Raw genomic sequence first — 19,662 nt, 5'->3', positions numbered from 1 at the left:
CAGCTGAGGACATTTAGGGCCTCCTGTGCCCAGCTGAGGACATTTAGGGCCTCCTGTGTCCAGCTGAGGACATTTAGGGTCTCCTGTGCCCAGCTGAGGATATTTAGGGCCTCCTGTGCCCAGCTGAGGACATTTAGGACCTCCTGTGCTCAGCTGAGGACATTTAGGGTCCTAGGATTGAAGATTTGGTGAATGTTTCCTTTTGGTTTGGGAACTGTGATAAGAGTAGAACTCCTGGAACTCTTCTGGCCCCAGACCCAGAAATGCAGATGACGTACAGGTATGTGATTCTGTCCAGAATGGCCCGCCCTGCCGCAGTACATGTACATGAACATGAAAACGGAGCCTCTAATATAAGTGTTAATTCTTTTACGTTTGAAACGTACATAAGGAGTGAAACATTTCCCGCACTCTGAACATGAAATTGGACGCTTGCCCGTATGAACTTTCTGGTTTCTATGAAATAAACATTTGTTTGGAAAACATTTCCCGCACTCGTAACATTAAAAAGGGCGCTTCTTTCTTAGTTAAACATTTCCCACACAATGCACAAGATTAGAGACGCTTGCCTCTATGAACTTTCTTGTGTCTAACAGGTAAACATTTGAGCGCAAAACATTTTCCACACTCTGAACATGAATAGGGAGGTGTTACGAACCTCAGCGTAAAAAGGAATGAAACCGCCGTTTAGTGGATGTACCACCTTTGCAGCATGTACGAATTACCCCTGTAGCACACCAGCATACGAATAGTCATCCAAAGAGAGCCCCAAACAATCGAACGGCTTTCTGTATAATAAATCCCCCTCCAAAAACGAGACAAAGCTCCGAGTTGAGGGTAAAACAGGAACAACTTTACTGAGGGCTACCCGCCCGTATTTATGTAGGTCCCCATCTGGTGGACACTCCCCTAGAGGGGACCAGATGGGAGACTGTGACAAAGACAGAAAATGTACCTTTCAGGACAGATGGACACAATACATTCCCACAATGCATCCTGGCTTCCTCCTCCCTGCCCTGGAGACAATCGAGAAGGAATTCAATTATCTCTCAGGACAAAGAGAAATCGCCATTACACACGTGGGGACATAAAACAGCAACTATCATTTAAAATATATATTACTAACATTTTGCCATTAAAGATGCACATCTCGGACAGGGGGAGGAGCCTGTCTATGGCGCCAGTTCCGACTGCATGCTAGAGCGCCTGGGAATGCCGTCCATGAAGAGCGGGGAAATGCCCGATCCTCAGGCATCCATGAGAGACTGAACCTGGCCTCACCACCCCCCCCCCCCGCACTCTCCCCAGCTAGACCCCAGGAGAATCTCGGGGGACAGGCAGCAGTTACCGCCCAAGCTGAACACTGCTGAACTCCGGTGGAAGCGGCAGCTGACCAAAAGCCGACTCGGGGAGCGCAGCTTCGATAGCCGCTACGAAGGGAGAGGTCTGCAGCCCTACCTGACATCGGAGAGAGGAGCGGATATCAGAGCTGAACGGACTGTTGGGAGGGAGACGCAGCGGCACCGGGCAACCGGCCAACCCCCACAGATTCACAGACTGAGACACGCTCCATTCTGAACAGCAAGGGTCTGGTGAGAGGGTGAAAGCCCCCCCTAATTTTCTTAAGCCTTGCTATATTTTTTGTGCCGCTCTGATATATCTGCATACTCCGCTTAAAACAAACTTCATTAAATCTTTAAAGGGGGATTAAAGTATGACTGACTGAAATATACTAGTTATGTACCCCCCCCCCTCCTGATGTGCATTGCGTTACTCTCCCCCCTCCCCTGTTGTACTGGAGGTACAAATCATAGTTTATCACCAGAGGAGAGAATCAAATAAGGGTTTTCCCCACTTCTATATACTACTGTCTACTATTGGAAGCTTTGATAAGGGGGCTTAAAAGTAGGCACATCTTATAATTCTTTACAGACCCCCAGGGAGGCTACCACTGACTATTAAATAACCGGATAAGAGGAGACAGTGGCAAAGGGGTCTATAAAAGGGGAAGCAGTGAAAGACTGATGTGTATTTAGGATGAAATTATCCTTTCCCTAGTATCAACTGTTTGTTGTGGGGCAAAATACGGCTCCTAGGAGGGAAAGTGTCTCCTAAAATTAACGCTGCTCCCCAGGACTCACATCCAGGATCATTAACCTCCCTGGAGTTTGGGACAACGAGCATCTTGGGAAAAATACCGTAAGAAATACAGGAGAGAGGCCCTTTAAAAGATCTTATGGGACAATCCTCTAAAGATTGACATCCTAGAAGGAACCACTATATAAATCTAAAAAAACTGGGTATATTTCCCTCGGTATTTAAAGGTTTGGACTCGCCTTCAAGCAAGATCCTAAAGAGGGGTTGATAGATCCCAGCGGGGCAAGCTAGTACTGAGTGAAATAGCAGGAATACAGTTATTAATAAAAGCTTTATATAAAAGGTATCAACATGTCCAAAATAAAGAATAAAAAGACAAAGGAGACATCAGGGAAAACTGCAAAAATTACGGCAAGCCCTGGGACTATTAAAATGTACATGACCCAGGAAGGGAAAGGTCAAAATGGAACACCTGAAAACCAACCAGTGGTAAGACCAAAACAAACCAGTGAAGGAAATAAAAAGACAAAAGGAACAAAGGCACCCAGAGCAACAAGTGAAGAGAGCCTAGACTTATCCAGAGAGAGTACACAGACAACAGAGGACAACGACCCTGGGAAGAAAGATGACCTAAGGACGAATGACCACCCCCCAACAAAATCAGAAATGATGGAAATGTTCTCGAATCTGGATAAATCAATTAAAACCAAAATGGCCACTCTATACAGAGACCTGGGTCATACATTAACAAGAGTAGAGGAAACTGAAAAGAAGATAAATACCCATGGGAAAAAGCTATTAAATCTAAATGAACAAATGAAGAAACTCCAATTAGAACAGACGAATATTCTATACAAGATGGAGGATCAAGAGAATAGAAATAGAAGGAAGAACTTGCGGATTAGAGGATTACCAGAAAAAGACAAAGAAGAAAAATTACAACAAATGCTGGAAAGCGTATTCAACCCTATCCTAGGGAACCTAATAACAGACAAAATAGAATTTGAAAGAGTACATAGAATACGGAAACCTCTGAATGCCCCAAAAGAAAAACCAAGAGATGTAATAGCGAGATTCCATAAATATGAAGTGAGAGCTCAAATCTGGGAAAAAATGAAAGATAGACCAAAACTGAGGTATGAGGGAGAAGAACTACAAATATTTCCAGATCTCTCACAGGAAACACTGAACAGAAAGCGCATCTTAAAACCGGTTGTGGAAGAGTTAAAAAAGCAAAATATACAATATTTTTGGAGACACCCGCGGGGACTGGGAGCACGAAGAGAAGGAAAAACGGGTATACTGAGGTTTCCTGAAGATATTCTAACTTTTTGTGAGACTTTAAAGATACCAGAAATAGTTGTCCCAGGATGGACAGAAGAAGGAAATCCCGAGGAAGAACCAGAGGAAGAAATCCAGTTGCAGGAGAAGAAAAAGAAGGACATGAAAACTAAAGAAAAAAGAAATTAAAAACAAGAGATTAGACTGTGGGAGGCTGGGGTGAGGGGGGGGAGGGGGAGGGGCTGCGAGGGAGGGTGGAGGAGGAAAGAGGGGGTAATAGTCAGAAATCCAAGAAAGGACGGCACCATGGCGGGATAGTAGGCGGAAACCTTTCTCCCCAAATATGGGAAGGAAGGAAGGGAAGGGCGAGCAGGGGCAGAGCTCAACCCCGGGAGAATGTCGATTGAGATGGAGGGGAGGTAAATCGACTACCCTAGTAAAGGGGAAAGGGAGAACTAGGGCCCCACCGGGAGGGAAAATGGGAGAGGGGAGGAGGGGAGGGAAGGGGTTTGGGGGGAAAGAGGAGGGGGTAGAGGGAAGGGTGGGAGGGTGGAAGAAGGAAAAATAACGAGAAAGCACTTTGTCCATAAAAACAAATATCTCTTGCATCTAAAGATGGATCATACTCTTGAAGTAACAACTCTAGGCAAATCTAGTAAATGAAAATGAGTGTAGTTAATTATCTATCATATAATGTACGAGGAATGAATTCACCCATAAAGAGACAAAAAATCCTAGGGGAGATTAAGTATCTAAAAGCAGATGTAATATTCCTGCAGGAGACCCATATTACACATGAATCAAATATCAGATTGTACTCCCATAACCACCCCACTTGGTTTTATGCAGACACATTTAAAAAAAAATCAAGTGGAGTTGCTATTGGCCTCGATAGAGGGACTAGATTTAATCTAGAAGACAGACTGGCCGACCCGGAGGGTAGATATCTCTTCCTGAAGGGGACGTTAAATGGTGAAGAGGTCACATTAGTAAACATCTATGGCCCTAATGAAGGACAAATAGCTTTCCTGGGGAAGATCCTAGGGAAGCTAACAAACTTTAAGAAAGGAGGGGTGATCTTGGCCGGGGACCTCAATCTGAGCCTCGTTTCAAAAATGGATAATACATCAAAAAACCAAAGGCGCCCGAACCACCAGACTAAGGAAATAAGGACAAAATTATACCAGAATCAACTAGTAGATATTTGGAGAATACTTAATCCTAAGGAGAGGGATTATACTTATTACTCAGGTATACACAAGACATATTCCAGAATAGACTACTTCCTTATAGAACATCGATGGATCGAGAAAGTCTCAGAGGCAAAGGTTGGGATTAGGACCTGGTCAGATCACTCCCCCATCTCAGTAAAAATGGGGAAAGAACCACCTAGAATGTCCACTTGGAAAATAAATGAGGAATTGATTAGAGACAAAAAAATGGGGTAAGGAAATAGAAAAAGAACTGGAATTTAATTTTCAAATGAACGACACCGAGGAAATATCCAAAAATATAATATGGGAAGCACAAAAAGCATATATGAGGGGAATATTGATATCAAAAGGAGCACAAAGGGAAAAAGAAAGATCGGAAAAAAAAGATAGATTAATGAGAGAGATATATGAAATAGAACGAAAAAGAAAAAAAATAATAACAACAACAACAAATAAAAAAGAACTAACCCCCCTGTTAGAAAGGAAAAAAGAAGAACTAAAAGAAATATTAGAACATGAAATTAGACAAGAATATAATAAAGTAGCGAGGGAGAAATATGTGGAGGGTAACAAGATTGGGAAAAACCTGGCAAGAACACTTAAAAAAAAAAATCAATAAATTTCATAGACCGAATTAGAAATAGAGATGGGGATCTGGTACACTCTACCACTGAGATAGCAGGGGAATTCCAAAAATACTACGGTAACTTATATGCAGTAGGGGGAGTGGGCAATCAAGAAGACAGCACGGACAGAGAGGAGAAGATTAAAAACTATTTGGAAAAAGCAAGAATGAAAAAAATAGAGAAGGAAAAAATAACACTCCTTGAGGCTCCAATTACGGAACAAGAAATAGAAAAAGCAATAAAAGACACCCCAGTAGGAAAAAGCCCAGGACCGGATGGCTTCACCATCAGCTATTATAAACAATATAAAGACCTTTTAATCCCTAGGTTAAAGGGATACATGAACGGCCTGGGCTCCCAATTTGAAATGAGTAGAGAGGCACTCCTAGCATCCATTATAGTTATCTTAAAAGAGGAGAAAGACCCAACGCGGTGTTCAAGTTATAGGCCGATTTCTCTCTTGAATGCCGATACCAAGTTGTTCACGAAAATACTAGCAACTAGGATCAAAGAGTTACTAGTGGACTGGATACACAACGACCAGACGGGCTTCATATCGGGCAGACAGGGAAAAGACAATGGGATTAGAACAATCCTATTGATAGATCAAATGTTAAGAAATAGAGACCCAAGTTTGATATTGTCGATCGATGTAGAAAAAGCATTCGACCGGGTTAACTGGGAGTTCATGCTGAGAACCCTAGAGGAAATGGTCATGGGTCCCAGAATGATGTCATGGATAAGTACATTGTACAGTCGACCATCAGCAAAAGTAAAAATAAACGGGACAATGTCCGAATCGTTCGACATGTACAATGGAATGAGACAGGGGTGCCCCCTGTCCCCACTATTATTTGTGATATCATTGGAACCCCTGTTGGCAACAATAAGAGGATGCCCGGATATCAAAAGGGGTGGAAGTTGGGGGAGTAGAGCATAAGGTTGCGGCTTTTGCCGACGACCTGCTACTCTATGTCTCCAACCCGAGGATTTCCCTGCCAAACATAATTAAAATCTTTAAGCAATATGGAGAGCTCTCAAATTTAAAAATTAATCAAACAAAGTCAGAAATATTAAGTATCAAAATGAGCATTCAAGAGAGAAATGGGCTAAAAACTGAATTTCCTTTCATTTGGAGAAACAACGAGTTAAAATACTTGGGAATTAAATTAACACCAACATCAGAACAACTATATACAGCTAATTTCATTCCACTACTGAATGAAATAAAAGCAGAAATAAATAGACTAATCCCAAGAGCTATATCATGGATGGGTAGAATAAATGTAATAAAAATGACGATTCTCCCAAAAATCTCAGACAAGTTCCAAATGATACCAATCCAGATTCCAGAAGCATTTTTTAAGACACTAAAAGCACTAATAACTAAGTTTGTTTGGAAACAAAAAAAAAAAACCAAGGATCAAATATACAACACTAAGTAGAAGCAAAAATGAGGGGGGACTGGCACTACCAGACATTAAAAAATATTATCAAGCTTCAATTATTTCACGGGTGATGGAATGGGGGAAAAAAGAAAGTAGGAAAAATTGGGTTAAAATGGTAGACACTATAAGTGGATCTAAACTAGGCAAAATTATGTGGATTCCACCAAAATATAGAGAATTGAAAAATGACACACACATTATTACACGACAAGCACTAAAAATGTGGGATTTAATATATAATAGAGGAAATTGGGAGTATAACTCACCACTAATACCACTACAGGACACAAAATTTTTTGCACCAGGAGAAGGAAAAGAACATGGAAATTGGTTGGGAGATGGAGATATAAGATTAAAAGACATAATGGAGAAGGGAAAAATATACACTCTACCTGAGCTTAAAATAAAGAAAATCAATTGGAACTTGGACGAGTGGCGGTATCGTCAACTTAGACATTTTGTAGCATCTCTCCCTCAACCAATAAGAGAAATAAATGATCTCAACTCATTTGAACAAATCTGCACATCCGAAAAAAACAAGAATAACATCTCAAATATTTACAAAATTCTGAATAGTGTGGAGCAGCAGGTGAGCTCCCCAATGTTGGAGAAATGGGAGAGAGAGCTAGGGGCTCAAAGGGTGGGATTCCAGTGGGACAAATGTATTAGGTTGGCCCATAATTCCGCGATAGATATCAGTACGGTGGAAATGAATTACAAATTGCTCTCCAGATGGTATAAAACCCCAGATAAAGTGGGGAGATACCATTTGGAGACTTCAAGACTCTGCTGGAGAGGTTGCCAGGAAATGGGAACAATGGCACACATATGGTGGGACTGCCCAAAAATAAAGATATATTGGAAGGAGGTTCTCTCATTAATTAAAAGAATTACCAATATAGAAGTTAAGAAGATCCATGGTTATGTCTTTTTCACGGGACGTCAATGTTGCTTAAAGTTTATAAAAAAAACCTTAATCCCCCACCTGCCTAACTCAGCGAAAAGCTTAATTCCACTAAATTGGAAGAAAACAGAAGCTCCTTCATATAAAGACTGGATATTACGGGTGGAAAAAACAAGAAAATTAGAACTATTAAGACCCTGGGGAGAACAGGATCAAGAGTATGAAAACAGAGTAGAGATTTGGGAGGTATGGCAAGACTATAAAAAGGAGAAATAAGGGCTCATTAATTGTTTTCCGAAAGAGGGAGGAGAGGAGGGGAGGGGGTAGGGGAGGGGGGAAAATTAAGATTGGTATATGCACATAGCTATATCCCCCCAATTTAGGATGGGATGGTATTAATGTATTAATACATTTTGTATGTTGAAAATCTTTAATAAAGAAAATTAAAAAAAAAAAAAAAACCTGCACATTCAACATATCCCCAGATAGCTCAGGTCTGAGTGCACATTATTAGGTGAATGGCACTCAGACTACACGAATACAGTTGAATCGCCATGGAGCCAAAGTCTTTAATCTCACGAACAGGCTCCATGGCATGGCTATCTGGGTTTCCCCATACACAATACAATATAAAGATGCCGAACGCTTCATCGTTCGTCTAATGAACAAAGTCAGGAGGATCCGTGAATTTGGAGCGTAGCGGCTAAAACATAGGGGAACAAAGGGGGGGGGGCTGTACGGGCCGTGGAACAACCGAACAAACAGACGAAAGGAGGCAGCAACAATATAATATAAAGTCAGATGGTTCTGTCACATGGCTCCCTCCTTGTGGGACACTCCGGCAGACCCGGCTTGACCCTTGCGGGTCAACGTGGGGATGACCAGGACTAGGAAGCCGGAGTGATGTCTGCTTGTCGGGACAACCCATCAGCATTGCCATTGTACTTACCGGGTCTGTAAGTGATGGTAAAGTTATACAGTTATAAATTTGGGGGAGCATACCCATGTATTTCTAAAGCTGCTGCAGCTATGAACCAAAAGACATGTATATTTAAAAAAGAATAGCGCGCAAATGCAAAAGAAATAACTACCAAATCTGAAGACAATCCATAAATAAAAATGGGGATTTGGTCCCACCATATGGCCATATCGTGCTCAAGCCCACTACTGCGTCAAAGTACCCCATTATCAGTGGGTCCTACACTATCCATGAAAAAGAGATGAATCCAGCCTTTCTAACCCTTGGAGATAATACTCCTTGCTGGGAAAGATGTGCAAATGCACTACAGGGGACTCCTCCTATATCCACTTGATGGTGGACACTGATTGAGTACAGGTGTGTGTGGGGGGGTGGGGAGGGTTGCTCAACCTCGATAGTCTGGTCAGACCGAATACATAATAAACAGGCAAAAAATTTGGGGGAGCATACCCATGTATTTCTAAAGCTGCTGTAGCTATGAACCAAAAGACATGTATATTTAAAAAAGAATAGCGTGCTCAAGCCCACTACTGCGTCAATTTTTTATATCCACTTGATGGTGGACACTAATTGAGTACAGGTGTGTGTGGGGGGGTGGATATAGGAGGAGTCCCCTGTAGTGCATTTGCACATCTTTCCCAGCAAGGAGTATTATCTCCAAGGATTAGAAAGGCTGGATGCATCTCTTTTTCATGGATAGTGTAGGACCCACTAATAATGGGGTACTTTGACGCAGTAGTGGGCTTGAGCACGATATGGCCATATGGTGGGACCAAACCCCCATTTTTATTTATGGATTGTCTTCAGATTTGGTAGTTATTTCTTTTGCATTTGCGCGCTATTCTTTTTTAAATATACATGTCTTTTGGCTCATAGCTGCAGCAGCTTTAGAAATACATGGGTATGCTCCCCCAAATTTTTTGCCTGTTTATTATGTATTCGGTCTGACCAGACTATCGAGGTTGAGCAACCCTCCCCCCCCCCCCCCCCCACACACACACACCTGTACTCAATCAGTGTCCACCATCAAGTGGATATAGGAGGAGTCCCCTGTAGTGCATTTGCACATCTTTCCCAGCAAGGAGTATTATCTCCAAGGGTTAGAAAGGCTGGATTCATCTCTTTTTCATGGATAGTGTAGGACCCACTGATAATGGGGTACTTTGACGCAGTAGTGGGCTTGAGCACGATATGGCCATATGGTGGGACCAAATCCCCATTTTTATTTATGGATTGTCTTCAGATTTGGTAGTTATTTCTTTTGCATTTGCGCGCTATTCTTTTTTAAATAAAGTTATACGGTTGCAGGGCTAGACTCCAGCGTAGCAACCTGCCATTGTCCCCAGAGACCCGGTTAAGCCACACCAATGGGTTGTGAACAGTCACGAGGGAAAACTCCTGCCCGTACAGATAGGGACTCAACTTTTTCAGGGCCCAGACCAGAACCAAACACTCCTTCTCCACTGCCGCATAACTCACTTCCCGGGGTAACAGCTTTCTGCTGAGATATGCGACAGGGTGCTCTCCTCCATCCTCCCCGACTTGGCTCAGCACAGCCCCCAGTCCATACATGGAAGCATTTGTATGGACAAGAAAGCGTTTGTTAGGGACTGGGGCAGCCAAGACAGGGGCATTCACAAGAGCTTGTTTTAATGCCTGGAACGCGGCTTCACAAGCTGGAGACCACAGGACCTGCTTAGGGAGGTTCTTTTTAGTCAGGTCTGTCAGGGGTTTAGCAATAGCGCTGTAGTCAGGGACAAACGTCGGTAGTACCCTGCTGTCCCCAAGAAGGCTAGCACCTGGGTCTTAGTGAAAGGTGTGGGCCAGTTAGCCACTGCCTCTACCTTGGCTGGCTCTGGTCTCTGGCTCCCTACCACTGTGATTCTACACAGCAGGTCCCGCAGACGCGATATCCGCCGGCACCCGCTGATAGTTCGGTACACAGGCAAAATGGCAATCTGGCTATGTAAACAAGGCAGATTGCCGTTCTGTCAGTAGGGAAGGAATGGATCCTGTGTTCCTGCAAAGCAGAGGCACTGATCCATGCCTTCCCCTAGTAAAAGCACCTCCCCCAATACAAAAACACTGGCTAGGCACACATTTAACCCTTAAGTCGCCCCTTCTCAGTGTCATTAGTACAGTGACTGTGCATATTTTTAGTACAGATCACTGTATTGGTGTCACTGGTTCCCACAAAGTGTCATTTAGTGTCTGATTTGTCCGCCACAATAAAGTCCCGCTGTAAGTCACCGATCGCCGCTATTACTAGTAAAAAAAAAAAAAATCCATAAATATATCCCATAGGTTTATAGACAAGAACTTTTTTGCGCAAACCAATTAAAATACACTTATTGAGATTTATTTTAAACAAAAACATGTAGCAGAATACATATTGCCATAAATTGATGAAGAAATTCATTTTTTTACATTTTTATTGGAAGTTTTATAGCAGAAAGTAAAAAATATTGTTTTGTCAGAAATTTTTTGTTTATAGTGCAAAAATGAAAAACCGGAGAGGTGATTAAATATCCCCAAAATAAATCTCTATTTGTGGGAAAAAAATGGACATCGATTTTATTTGGGTACAGTGTCGCACGACCGCGCAATTGGCAGTTAACTTCAGCCCTGGAAAATTTACCCCTCTTCATGACCAGGCCATTTTTTGCGTTAATTTAATTGAAAATTTTGCGGTCGTGCAAAGCTGTACCCAAATAAAATTGATGCGCTATAATCAAAAAATGACCGACAACTTTAAAATAAAAAGAAAAACAATATTTTTTACTTTCTGGAGGGCGGCGCCTGTAAAAACAATCAAGCGGCTGAACAGCCCATATGATTCATTCTATGGTGCAGGGAATCACCGGCAGAAAAAGAAGATATGTGAATGATGCCTGTAGCTCCACCCATCATCCAGATATCTTCACTCAAAGTCCATGACGTCATATGAGGTCGTTGGGCGGGAAGTGGTTTAATATAGGAGAATAATGTCCGCGGTCCCCTAAGCATCCGCTTATTTGTAGAGACATAAACAATTTGGAGTGCCAGAATCCCAATCTTCTTCTCATTGGTATAATGTCAAGGATCTTGCAGACAGAGGAAATGAGCTTTTCAACGTTAGCAAGCATGTTGTGTGAAGGTCCTTCTTCATTATAATGACAATGTGGGGGAGAGAAATCCTCTGCACCTTCCTCCAGTACGGCATCCATATCCTCACCATTCCCTCCTGTCTCTGCATCCTCTAGGAACGGCATATCGGGATCTGACTCCGGTTGGGAAACTGGATCGGGAGAAGAGGCGGGGAGTTTTAGAGCTGTGGACAAAGATGGCCATATTAAGACGTAATCTGTCCAAGGAATGGAGACAGAAAATTCTACTTTGGTCAGGTAGCCCACATGTTGTGTGTCTGAGAAAGAGCTAGAACCAGAAACGGACATTGGTGGTAGAGCATGGACTTTATATACAGTCCAGCATTTTGGACAGATAAGACAGGGTCACCCTATACCTCTGACCATTACTCTATTATTCTTTAGGATAGAATCAATATTTTTAATTCCATCTTCCATTGCATTGGAAGACAGGCAAGGGTTAGGGCCGGTTCACAGGCTGCAACTGCAGACAGATATACCCCTGAAGAACAAGACCAAGACCAACACATGAAGTTACCACCAGAAGATGCTGCACCCCTCCAAGGACACATTCAATTATCATGACTGAGTATACCCTTGATGGACACAGCATACTCCAATGACAACTCATATGGCTAAGCTCACAAAGGCCACATCAAGCAAACAGGTGACTCATTATCAGGGCCTGTTTTCCCAGAGAATAGATGCAGGTACTACCCCTTTCTCTGTCCCTACCCACCTCTGAGTATCATTCCTTGGTTCCATCCCTCTACCCACCTCCGAGCACCATTCCTTGGTTCCAACCCCTACCCACCTCTGAGCACCATTCCTGGGTTCCCATCCCTACCCACCTCCGAGCACAATTACTTGGTTCCAACCCCTAACCACCTCTGAGCACCATTCTTTGGTTCCAAACCCTAACCACCTCTGAGCACCATTCTTTGGTTCCACCCACCATTTCTTGGTTCCACCCCTACCCATCTCCAAGTACCAGTCCTTGGTTCAGCCCTCTACACACCTCCAAGCACCATTTCTTGGTTCCACCCTCTACCCACCTCCCAGTACTGCCCTTTTAGACAATACAGAACCAGGTATCATTTTGTGGTGCTGAGTAATTTGTATGGAATTTGGTAAAGATAACAAGAAAAACAGTAAAATAGATTCCCTGCAGCCGGTAACGAAAGATCCCCTAACAAAAATGGACCATCCATAACAGATTCCCCCCTGGCAAATAATAAACTACTGGCTGCAACAACAGGTCTCCCCACAGCCAGCATCAATAGACCCCTCCCAGCAACAACCGACCCCTCCCAGCAACAACTGACCCCCAGAAATTTAAGACCCATCCCCCAGCAATAGTAGGTCCTCCACCAGCAATAATAGACCTCCTCAGCAACAAGAGACCCCCCTTGCCAAAATAGGGGTCAGTGCTAGAGGTGCCCTATTTGCAGTCCCCCGCATTGCCACTGAAAAAAATCCCTGCTTATTATGCTGGAAAAGCTCTTCCTCTTCATAAATGCCTAATCTGACATCCTACAATGCAGGAAGAAGTGTCCCGGTTGGGACAAGGTGTTGACCACTAAGACATTCTGCTGCTCTGTCCTTCTGTTCACTTTGCACCCCTCTTCTAGAATGAGCTTCTAGCTTAACCACCATAAAGGTGACAGAAAATTCTGCTTTCGTCAGGAAGGCCACATGTTGTGTGCCTGAGATAGAGCTAGAACTGGATATGGACATTGGTGGTAAAACTGGGTCCTACTCTGGTACAAGAGACACATTGTCACTTCAAGGCTGAGTATTGAGTGGACCTTTGGCAGAGCCAATCTCCTGTGATTTAGAATTGGCTCCCTTTCTCCTGGTCTCCACCATAGCTACAAGTGAGGGTATCCCCCTGTGTGGTACTCATGGAATAGGGTGTAGGAGATAGGGTGCAGTGTGTCTGAAAGGAGTACGCGGTAACCCAGGTGTTGACTGTCCTGCAACGAGTGGTGAAAGGGCACCGGAGTACCTTATCAGGACTCTAGGTGGAAGTGGCATTAAAGGGTGTGACAAGTGGTGTGACGTAACACCTGGTCATCCACCTGAGACTGAGCTCTGAATTTTAGCGCAAAGTTTGAAAAGCTTATGCCGTAAGGGGAATACATTCCAGACTTAATAATGTTTTATAGAGTAATGGTCAAAGTTACAGGGTGACCCTGTCTTATCTGTCCTGAATGCTGGACTGTATATAAGGTCCATGCTTTACTCAAAATGGTGGGCATACCCCCGAAGAGTTCCTCAGGGACTGGGTTCCAAATTTATGAGGTTCCATAGTGATGAACTACAACCCTGGACCTGTATAGAACCCTGCGGCTAACTCAACACATTGCACCAAGTGCCATAGGGAACACCTCATGCTGGATCCAATGCCTGAAACAACATTACAGGGCATTTCCAGAGCGTGGGGGTCTGAGTACAGCTCCCAAGGTTGCACCGATCCGGGAACACTGCTTCTGTGTAGACAGTAGAAGACAGCGAGGGCTGATTGAAGAATTAGAAAATATTATATAGAGGAAAATAATAAACTAGTGAAGATAACCCGCAAATATATCCCATTCTAGGTTGGTACACATTATTCTGCTCGCACAATCAGTGCAAGTCCAGCTGGTCACTGAGGCATCAAAAGAAACTTGCATGGACAACCATGCTCCAACAAAATACTCCTTTATTAGAATATATCCAGAAGTGACAACATGGCAGGAGAAAGGAGACTGTCAACGCGTTTCACACTACAAGCATTTAGTCATAGAAAACCCGCCATACTGCTTTCTCTCTATTTAAACATACAACATCAGTTACCATATTAATTAATATTTAAGCTGAACATCATAGACATGAGCAGAATGGAAATATTTGTTTTGTTTCAGATAAATCTGTTTAGTTATTTTATTTTGCTTTCTAGATTTTGTTTCATTTCACACTTTGAGAACGATTGGGATTCTGATCGGTCGAGAAACGATCCACTAATTTAAATTCTGTGTGAAGAAATAGCTGGTTGTTAAGCAGCAAGTCGGGAAGCCGCCCACCCACATCCTTACCAACCATGACTCATCAGCTGGAAAGAAAAGAATGCCGGCATTGCCCAGCAATAGAAAAATGTTTAAAATAAATGGCATGGGGTCCCCCCAAAATCCATACCAGACCACCTTTACCTGAGCATGCAGTTCGGCAGGTCAGGAAAGGGGGGACAACAAGTGCCCCCCTCCTAACCCATACCAGGCCACATGCCCCCAACATGGGGGGGTGCTTTGGGGCAGCTCTCTTGCAGCCAGCCACCCACAGCCCCTGTGCCAGCAAGTCATCCACCACAGGGTGCCAGCCAGCCACCCACCTACCACAGGGTGCCAGACACCCACCAAAACACCACAGGGTGCCAGCCAGCCACTCACAGGCCCTGTACCAGCCAGTCACAGGCCCTGTACCAGCCAGTCAGCCACCCACCGGCCATGTACCAGCCACCCACCCACCTCAGGGTGCCAGCCAGCCACCCAGTCATCTCAGGGTGCCAGCCAGCCACCCACCCACCACAGGGTACCAGCCAGCCACCAACCACAGGGTACCAGCCAGCCACCCATCGACCACAGGGTGCCAGCTAGCCATTAAGCATTATACAAATATTAACATGTTCAGTACTAGATTTGTGTCAAAAATTGTCTTCATTTTCAAAACTTTAAAATGTACAAAATATCGGCCGATACGTTGTGACCAAAATATCAGTATCGGCCCTGAAAAAAACATATCGGTCTATCCCTAACCGAAGGGTCTGGTATGGAAAGGGGGAGGGGGACAACGCCGTTTTGTTCTATTGCCAGGCAATGCCGGCATTATTTTCTTTCCATTCATCTGTCAGTGGGGAAGCCCGCTGACAGCTGATGAGTCATGGTTGGTAAGGATGCGGGTGGCCGGCTTCTCGGCTTGCTGCTTAACAACCAGCTATTTCTTCACACAGAATTTGCATCGGTCGATCATTTTTTTTGACTGACCCGAATTCGAATCGTTCTGAAAAGTTGGAATTTGTTAGAAAATGAATAAACAACAACATTTTAACAGATTTCAACAAAATTCATTACAATTTCATTTGGAGATTTGGATACATCTGAATCTAGGAATAACCAAAAACTTGTCGGAATTTGTATTCGCACCGAAACAAATTTCACGTGTCCAACACTTAATGGCCCCCCGCTAACAGCTGGGCTGCCAGCCAATGCAAATGGCCACCGATGACAGGGCCCACTCTCCAGGCATGGATCCGCTACATATGTGTGCCATAACACCACCCCGCTGATAGCTGGGGACTTAAAGACCATTTGGGACATCCTGGAAGACTTCTGGATACCAAAGGAAGTTCCTGACATCCCGCACAGCTGCCCAGCACCAGACCCGCCCACCAATACTTCCAATAGGTAGGAAAACTTCATACAAAAATGGTCCTATAAGTGAGGAGGACAAAAAAAGGAACGCAGCAATTGGCTTATCCTGAACATTTATGGGGGTGGGGTCTTATGGGGGAGGAACGAGGGAGGGGCTACCCAAACGTATGCTGCCATAGACATCTTTCAGGAAAGCACATTATGGCCACTAGATGGAACTGACCATTATAGGAAATCCCAATTCACCATGACTGGGGGAATGCGGGTCACATTTTATCAACACATTTATAACAACCAGATCTGTAAGTGTTTATGAAATCTTCCCACACAAAATGTACTCAGCCAATGAAAGGTAAGGACTCCATTTTTATTTTTCTCCTGCTATCAATGGCCAACACGGGACAACACTTAATCCATGTCTTTGGTGATCTCTGATCTCCTTATGAAGTGTTTCTTACATGATGAAGATCAGCCATGGAGTATATCTGAGGTGTATATCAGGGTGTGCTTCTTACCCACATGTCCACCAGCATTCATATAGAAGACATTTCCCACACTCAAGGCACTAATACACCTCCAGGGTTGCGTGGGACCCCTGATGTACAGGAAGACAGGACTTCAGTGAGGAAAAATTCTCTCACTCAGGACAGGAATACTACTTCTCACACGTGTGAGATCTCTGATGTCTGTTAAGATTGGACTTATCCAAAAAACATTTCCCGCACTCAGGACAGGAATACGGCTTCTCCCCCGTGTGAGATCTCTGATGTGTGGAAAGATGGGACTTCTGTGCAAAATATTTCCCTCACTCAGTACAGGAAAGTGGCTTCTCCCCTGTGTGAGATCTCTGATGTCTGTAAAGATGGGACTTGCGTGCAAAACATTTCCCGCACTCAGGACAGGAATACGGCTTCTCCCCCGTGTGAGATCTCTGATGTCTGTAAACATGGGACTTCAATGAAAAACATTTCCCGCACTCAGAACAGGAATATGGCTTCTCACCAGTGTGCGATCTCTGATGTGTGGAAAGAGCTGACTTCTCTGAAAAACATTTCCCGCATTCAGAACAGGAATACGGCTTCTCACCAGTGTGCAATCTCTGATGTGTGGAAAGAGTGGATTTCATTGAAAAACATTTCCCGCACTCAGAACAGGAATACGGCTTCTCACCAGTGTGCAATCTCTGATGTGTGGAAAGAGTGGACTTCTCTGAAAAACATTTCCCGCACTCAGAACAGGAATACGGCTTCTCACCAGTATGCAATCTCTGATGTGAGGAAAGAACAATCTTATGTGAAAAACATTTCCCGCACTCAGGACAGGAATACGGCTTCTCACCAGTGTGAGATCTCTGATGCACGAAAAGAGTGGACTTATCTGAAAAACATTTCCCGCACTCAGGACAGGAATACGGCTTCTCACCAGTGTGCGATCTCTGATGCACGGAAAGAGTGGACTTCTCTGAAAAACATTTCCCGCACTCAGGACAGGAATACGGCTTCTCCCCTGTGTGAGATCTCTGATGTTTGTAAAGATTAGGCTTCTGTGCAAAACATTTCCCACACTCAGGACAGGAATACGGCTTCTCACCATTGTGCAATCTCTGATGATTGGAAAGAGTGGACTTCTCTGAAAAACATTTCCCGCATTCAGAACAGGAATATGGCTTTTCCCCCGTGTGAAATCTCTGATGTCTTGAAAGAGTGGATTTCTGTGAAAAACATTTCCCGCACTCAGGACAGGAATACGGCTTCTCACTGGTGTGAGATCTTTTATGCACATTAAGCCTGCATTTAAAACGGAAACACTTCCCGCACTCATTACAGGAGAATCTCTTATCTGCTGTAAGGACGGCACCGTCCCTCACAGTCTGAGGTTCCTCAGGATAAGAGGAATACGATGGTCCATCTACACTGTGTGGTGCCGGATGGACATTTGTGGTAGCCGGGTTTTCTCCTGGACTATACTGTGTGATGTCCTCGTCTTCTACTTTACAGTCTGGAGACAAAGTGAGACAATCCTCTGAGGTTTTCCTCATCTCCCGTCCATCTACTAAAATAGAAATACAAAGATTAATATTAGACATCAGCAGATTGGTTCCTCTAACCAACCAAGATGATGACTGGACCGATCCTGAAGACAACCATCATTGGGTTACTGACTCCTCCCTCATTATCACTTTCTGTTTAAGGTTCCAAAGTTGGGAGGATGTTATCAAATTATTATCAACATGTAAAAGTCTGTCCTCCAATCAAATCATCAGATATAAAATGTCCATCTGGTAGGAAATGGGTGTAACAAAAGAGAATCCATATTATGTGTATATATAGCAGTGGGTAGAGGGGAGAGAGCAGAAGTCTGTAATGTACAACATAGAGTATATAATGCAGGGGTCAGGACTCATAATATTTATGTTCAGTAATCAGTTGCAGAGGTCCCACACCGCTGCCTCCCATCTCCTTAGACTGCACTCAGTGACCTGGGTGTGAGACTATACAGACATATCCCTCCACCCAGCACAGCCAGTAATGAACAGAGCAAATAACCCCGGGAGAATTGTTCTGTCAGGGATCTTGATAGACCTGGGCATGGGGCAGAAGACTCAAGGTACATACCCCAGGTGCCTAGGTCAAGCAACATCTATGGTAAAAAAAAAAATCAACATTTTAATGCCAGCTGAATCCCAGAATCTCCATAAATCCAGTCTAGAGACATAAATTGTGTCTGCAGCACAGAGAAGGAAGATTATCCGAGAGAAATACAGGATGGGGAACACAGCTCAGGAAAGTGACCAGGGGATTACAGGCTGATATCACCCAGTCCCCGCCCTACTCTGGACCAATCAGTGAGCAGTATGGGTGGAGGAATGCATTTAGTGTTAATGACCCACCTGTGCTGATCTCTGTAGGAGTGTCCTCCTCTATAAATGTCCCCGTTATTCCATCCTCTTCCATAGACTGCTGATCATCCCTCACATACGTCTCTTCTTCTTCTTCTGCTTTAACCTCAAATTCTATATCTATTGGATCTCCACTCTAAACCAAGAAAATGAGAGAGAATATCATCTGGAAGATATAAGCTTTATTATTGTGATATTATATAAAAAGAAAAAACACATCCTCTCCAGAAGTCCATGTTCTAGATGCTCCATCCACCAACCTTGTAACATTGAGGGATGGTGTGACCTTCCTGTGAGGAATCCCGGGAATACAGAGGACGGGGACATCTCTCTGGTGGGTTTCTGAAGCTGGATGACTCCTCCATGGTGTCCTGGTACAGATCTTTGTGTTCTTTTAGAAACTCTGACTCCTCCATCACCCCATCCTCATCATCCTCCTCTTTTATCTCTTCTTTAACCTCAACTTTAGAATCTCTCAGGTTTCCACCCTGAATATAGAATAAAAATGACATCAATGGTAACAATGCAGATAATGTACAGATCCTAATGATACTATCAGTGATTGTTCCTCATCTACCTGATGATGGTGAGGGATGGTGTGATCTTCCTGTGTGGAATCCCGGGAATACAGAGGACGGGGACATCTCTCTGGTGGGTTCCCATTACTGGATCCATCTGTA

At 43.8% G+C, this 19,662-nt stretch overlaps 1 protein-coding gene across 1 annotated transcript in view; it reads right to left on the bottom strand.

Moving 5' to 3' along the window:
* LOC309550250 (uncharacterized protein) overlaps positions 1-19,662 on the bottom strand; it is a gene marked incomplete at both ends in the record, with an annotated part of 974,848 nt that overhangs the window by 952,399 nt on the left and 2,787 nt on the right. Inside the window, one exon of the mRNA XM_082250660.1 lies at positions 16,992-17,996. Within this exon, the coding sequence (XP_082106786.1) occupies positions 16,992-17,996 (1,005 nt within the window). The remainder of the gene's footprint in view (positions 1-16,991; positions 17,997-19,662) is intronic.

The sequence above is a fragment of the Pelophylax lessonae genome (assembly GCF_965119305.1).
Source record: "Pelophylax lessonae genome assembly, chromosome: 3".
NCBI classification, from domain to species: domain Eukaryota; kingdom Metazoa; phylum Chordata; class Amphibia; order Anura; family Ranidae; genus Pelophylax; species Pelophylax lessonae.
Note: the sequence above shows the minus strand (reverse complement) of the source record. Positions and strands in the feature narration are given on the sequence as shown.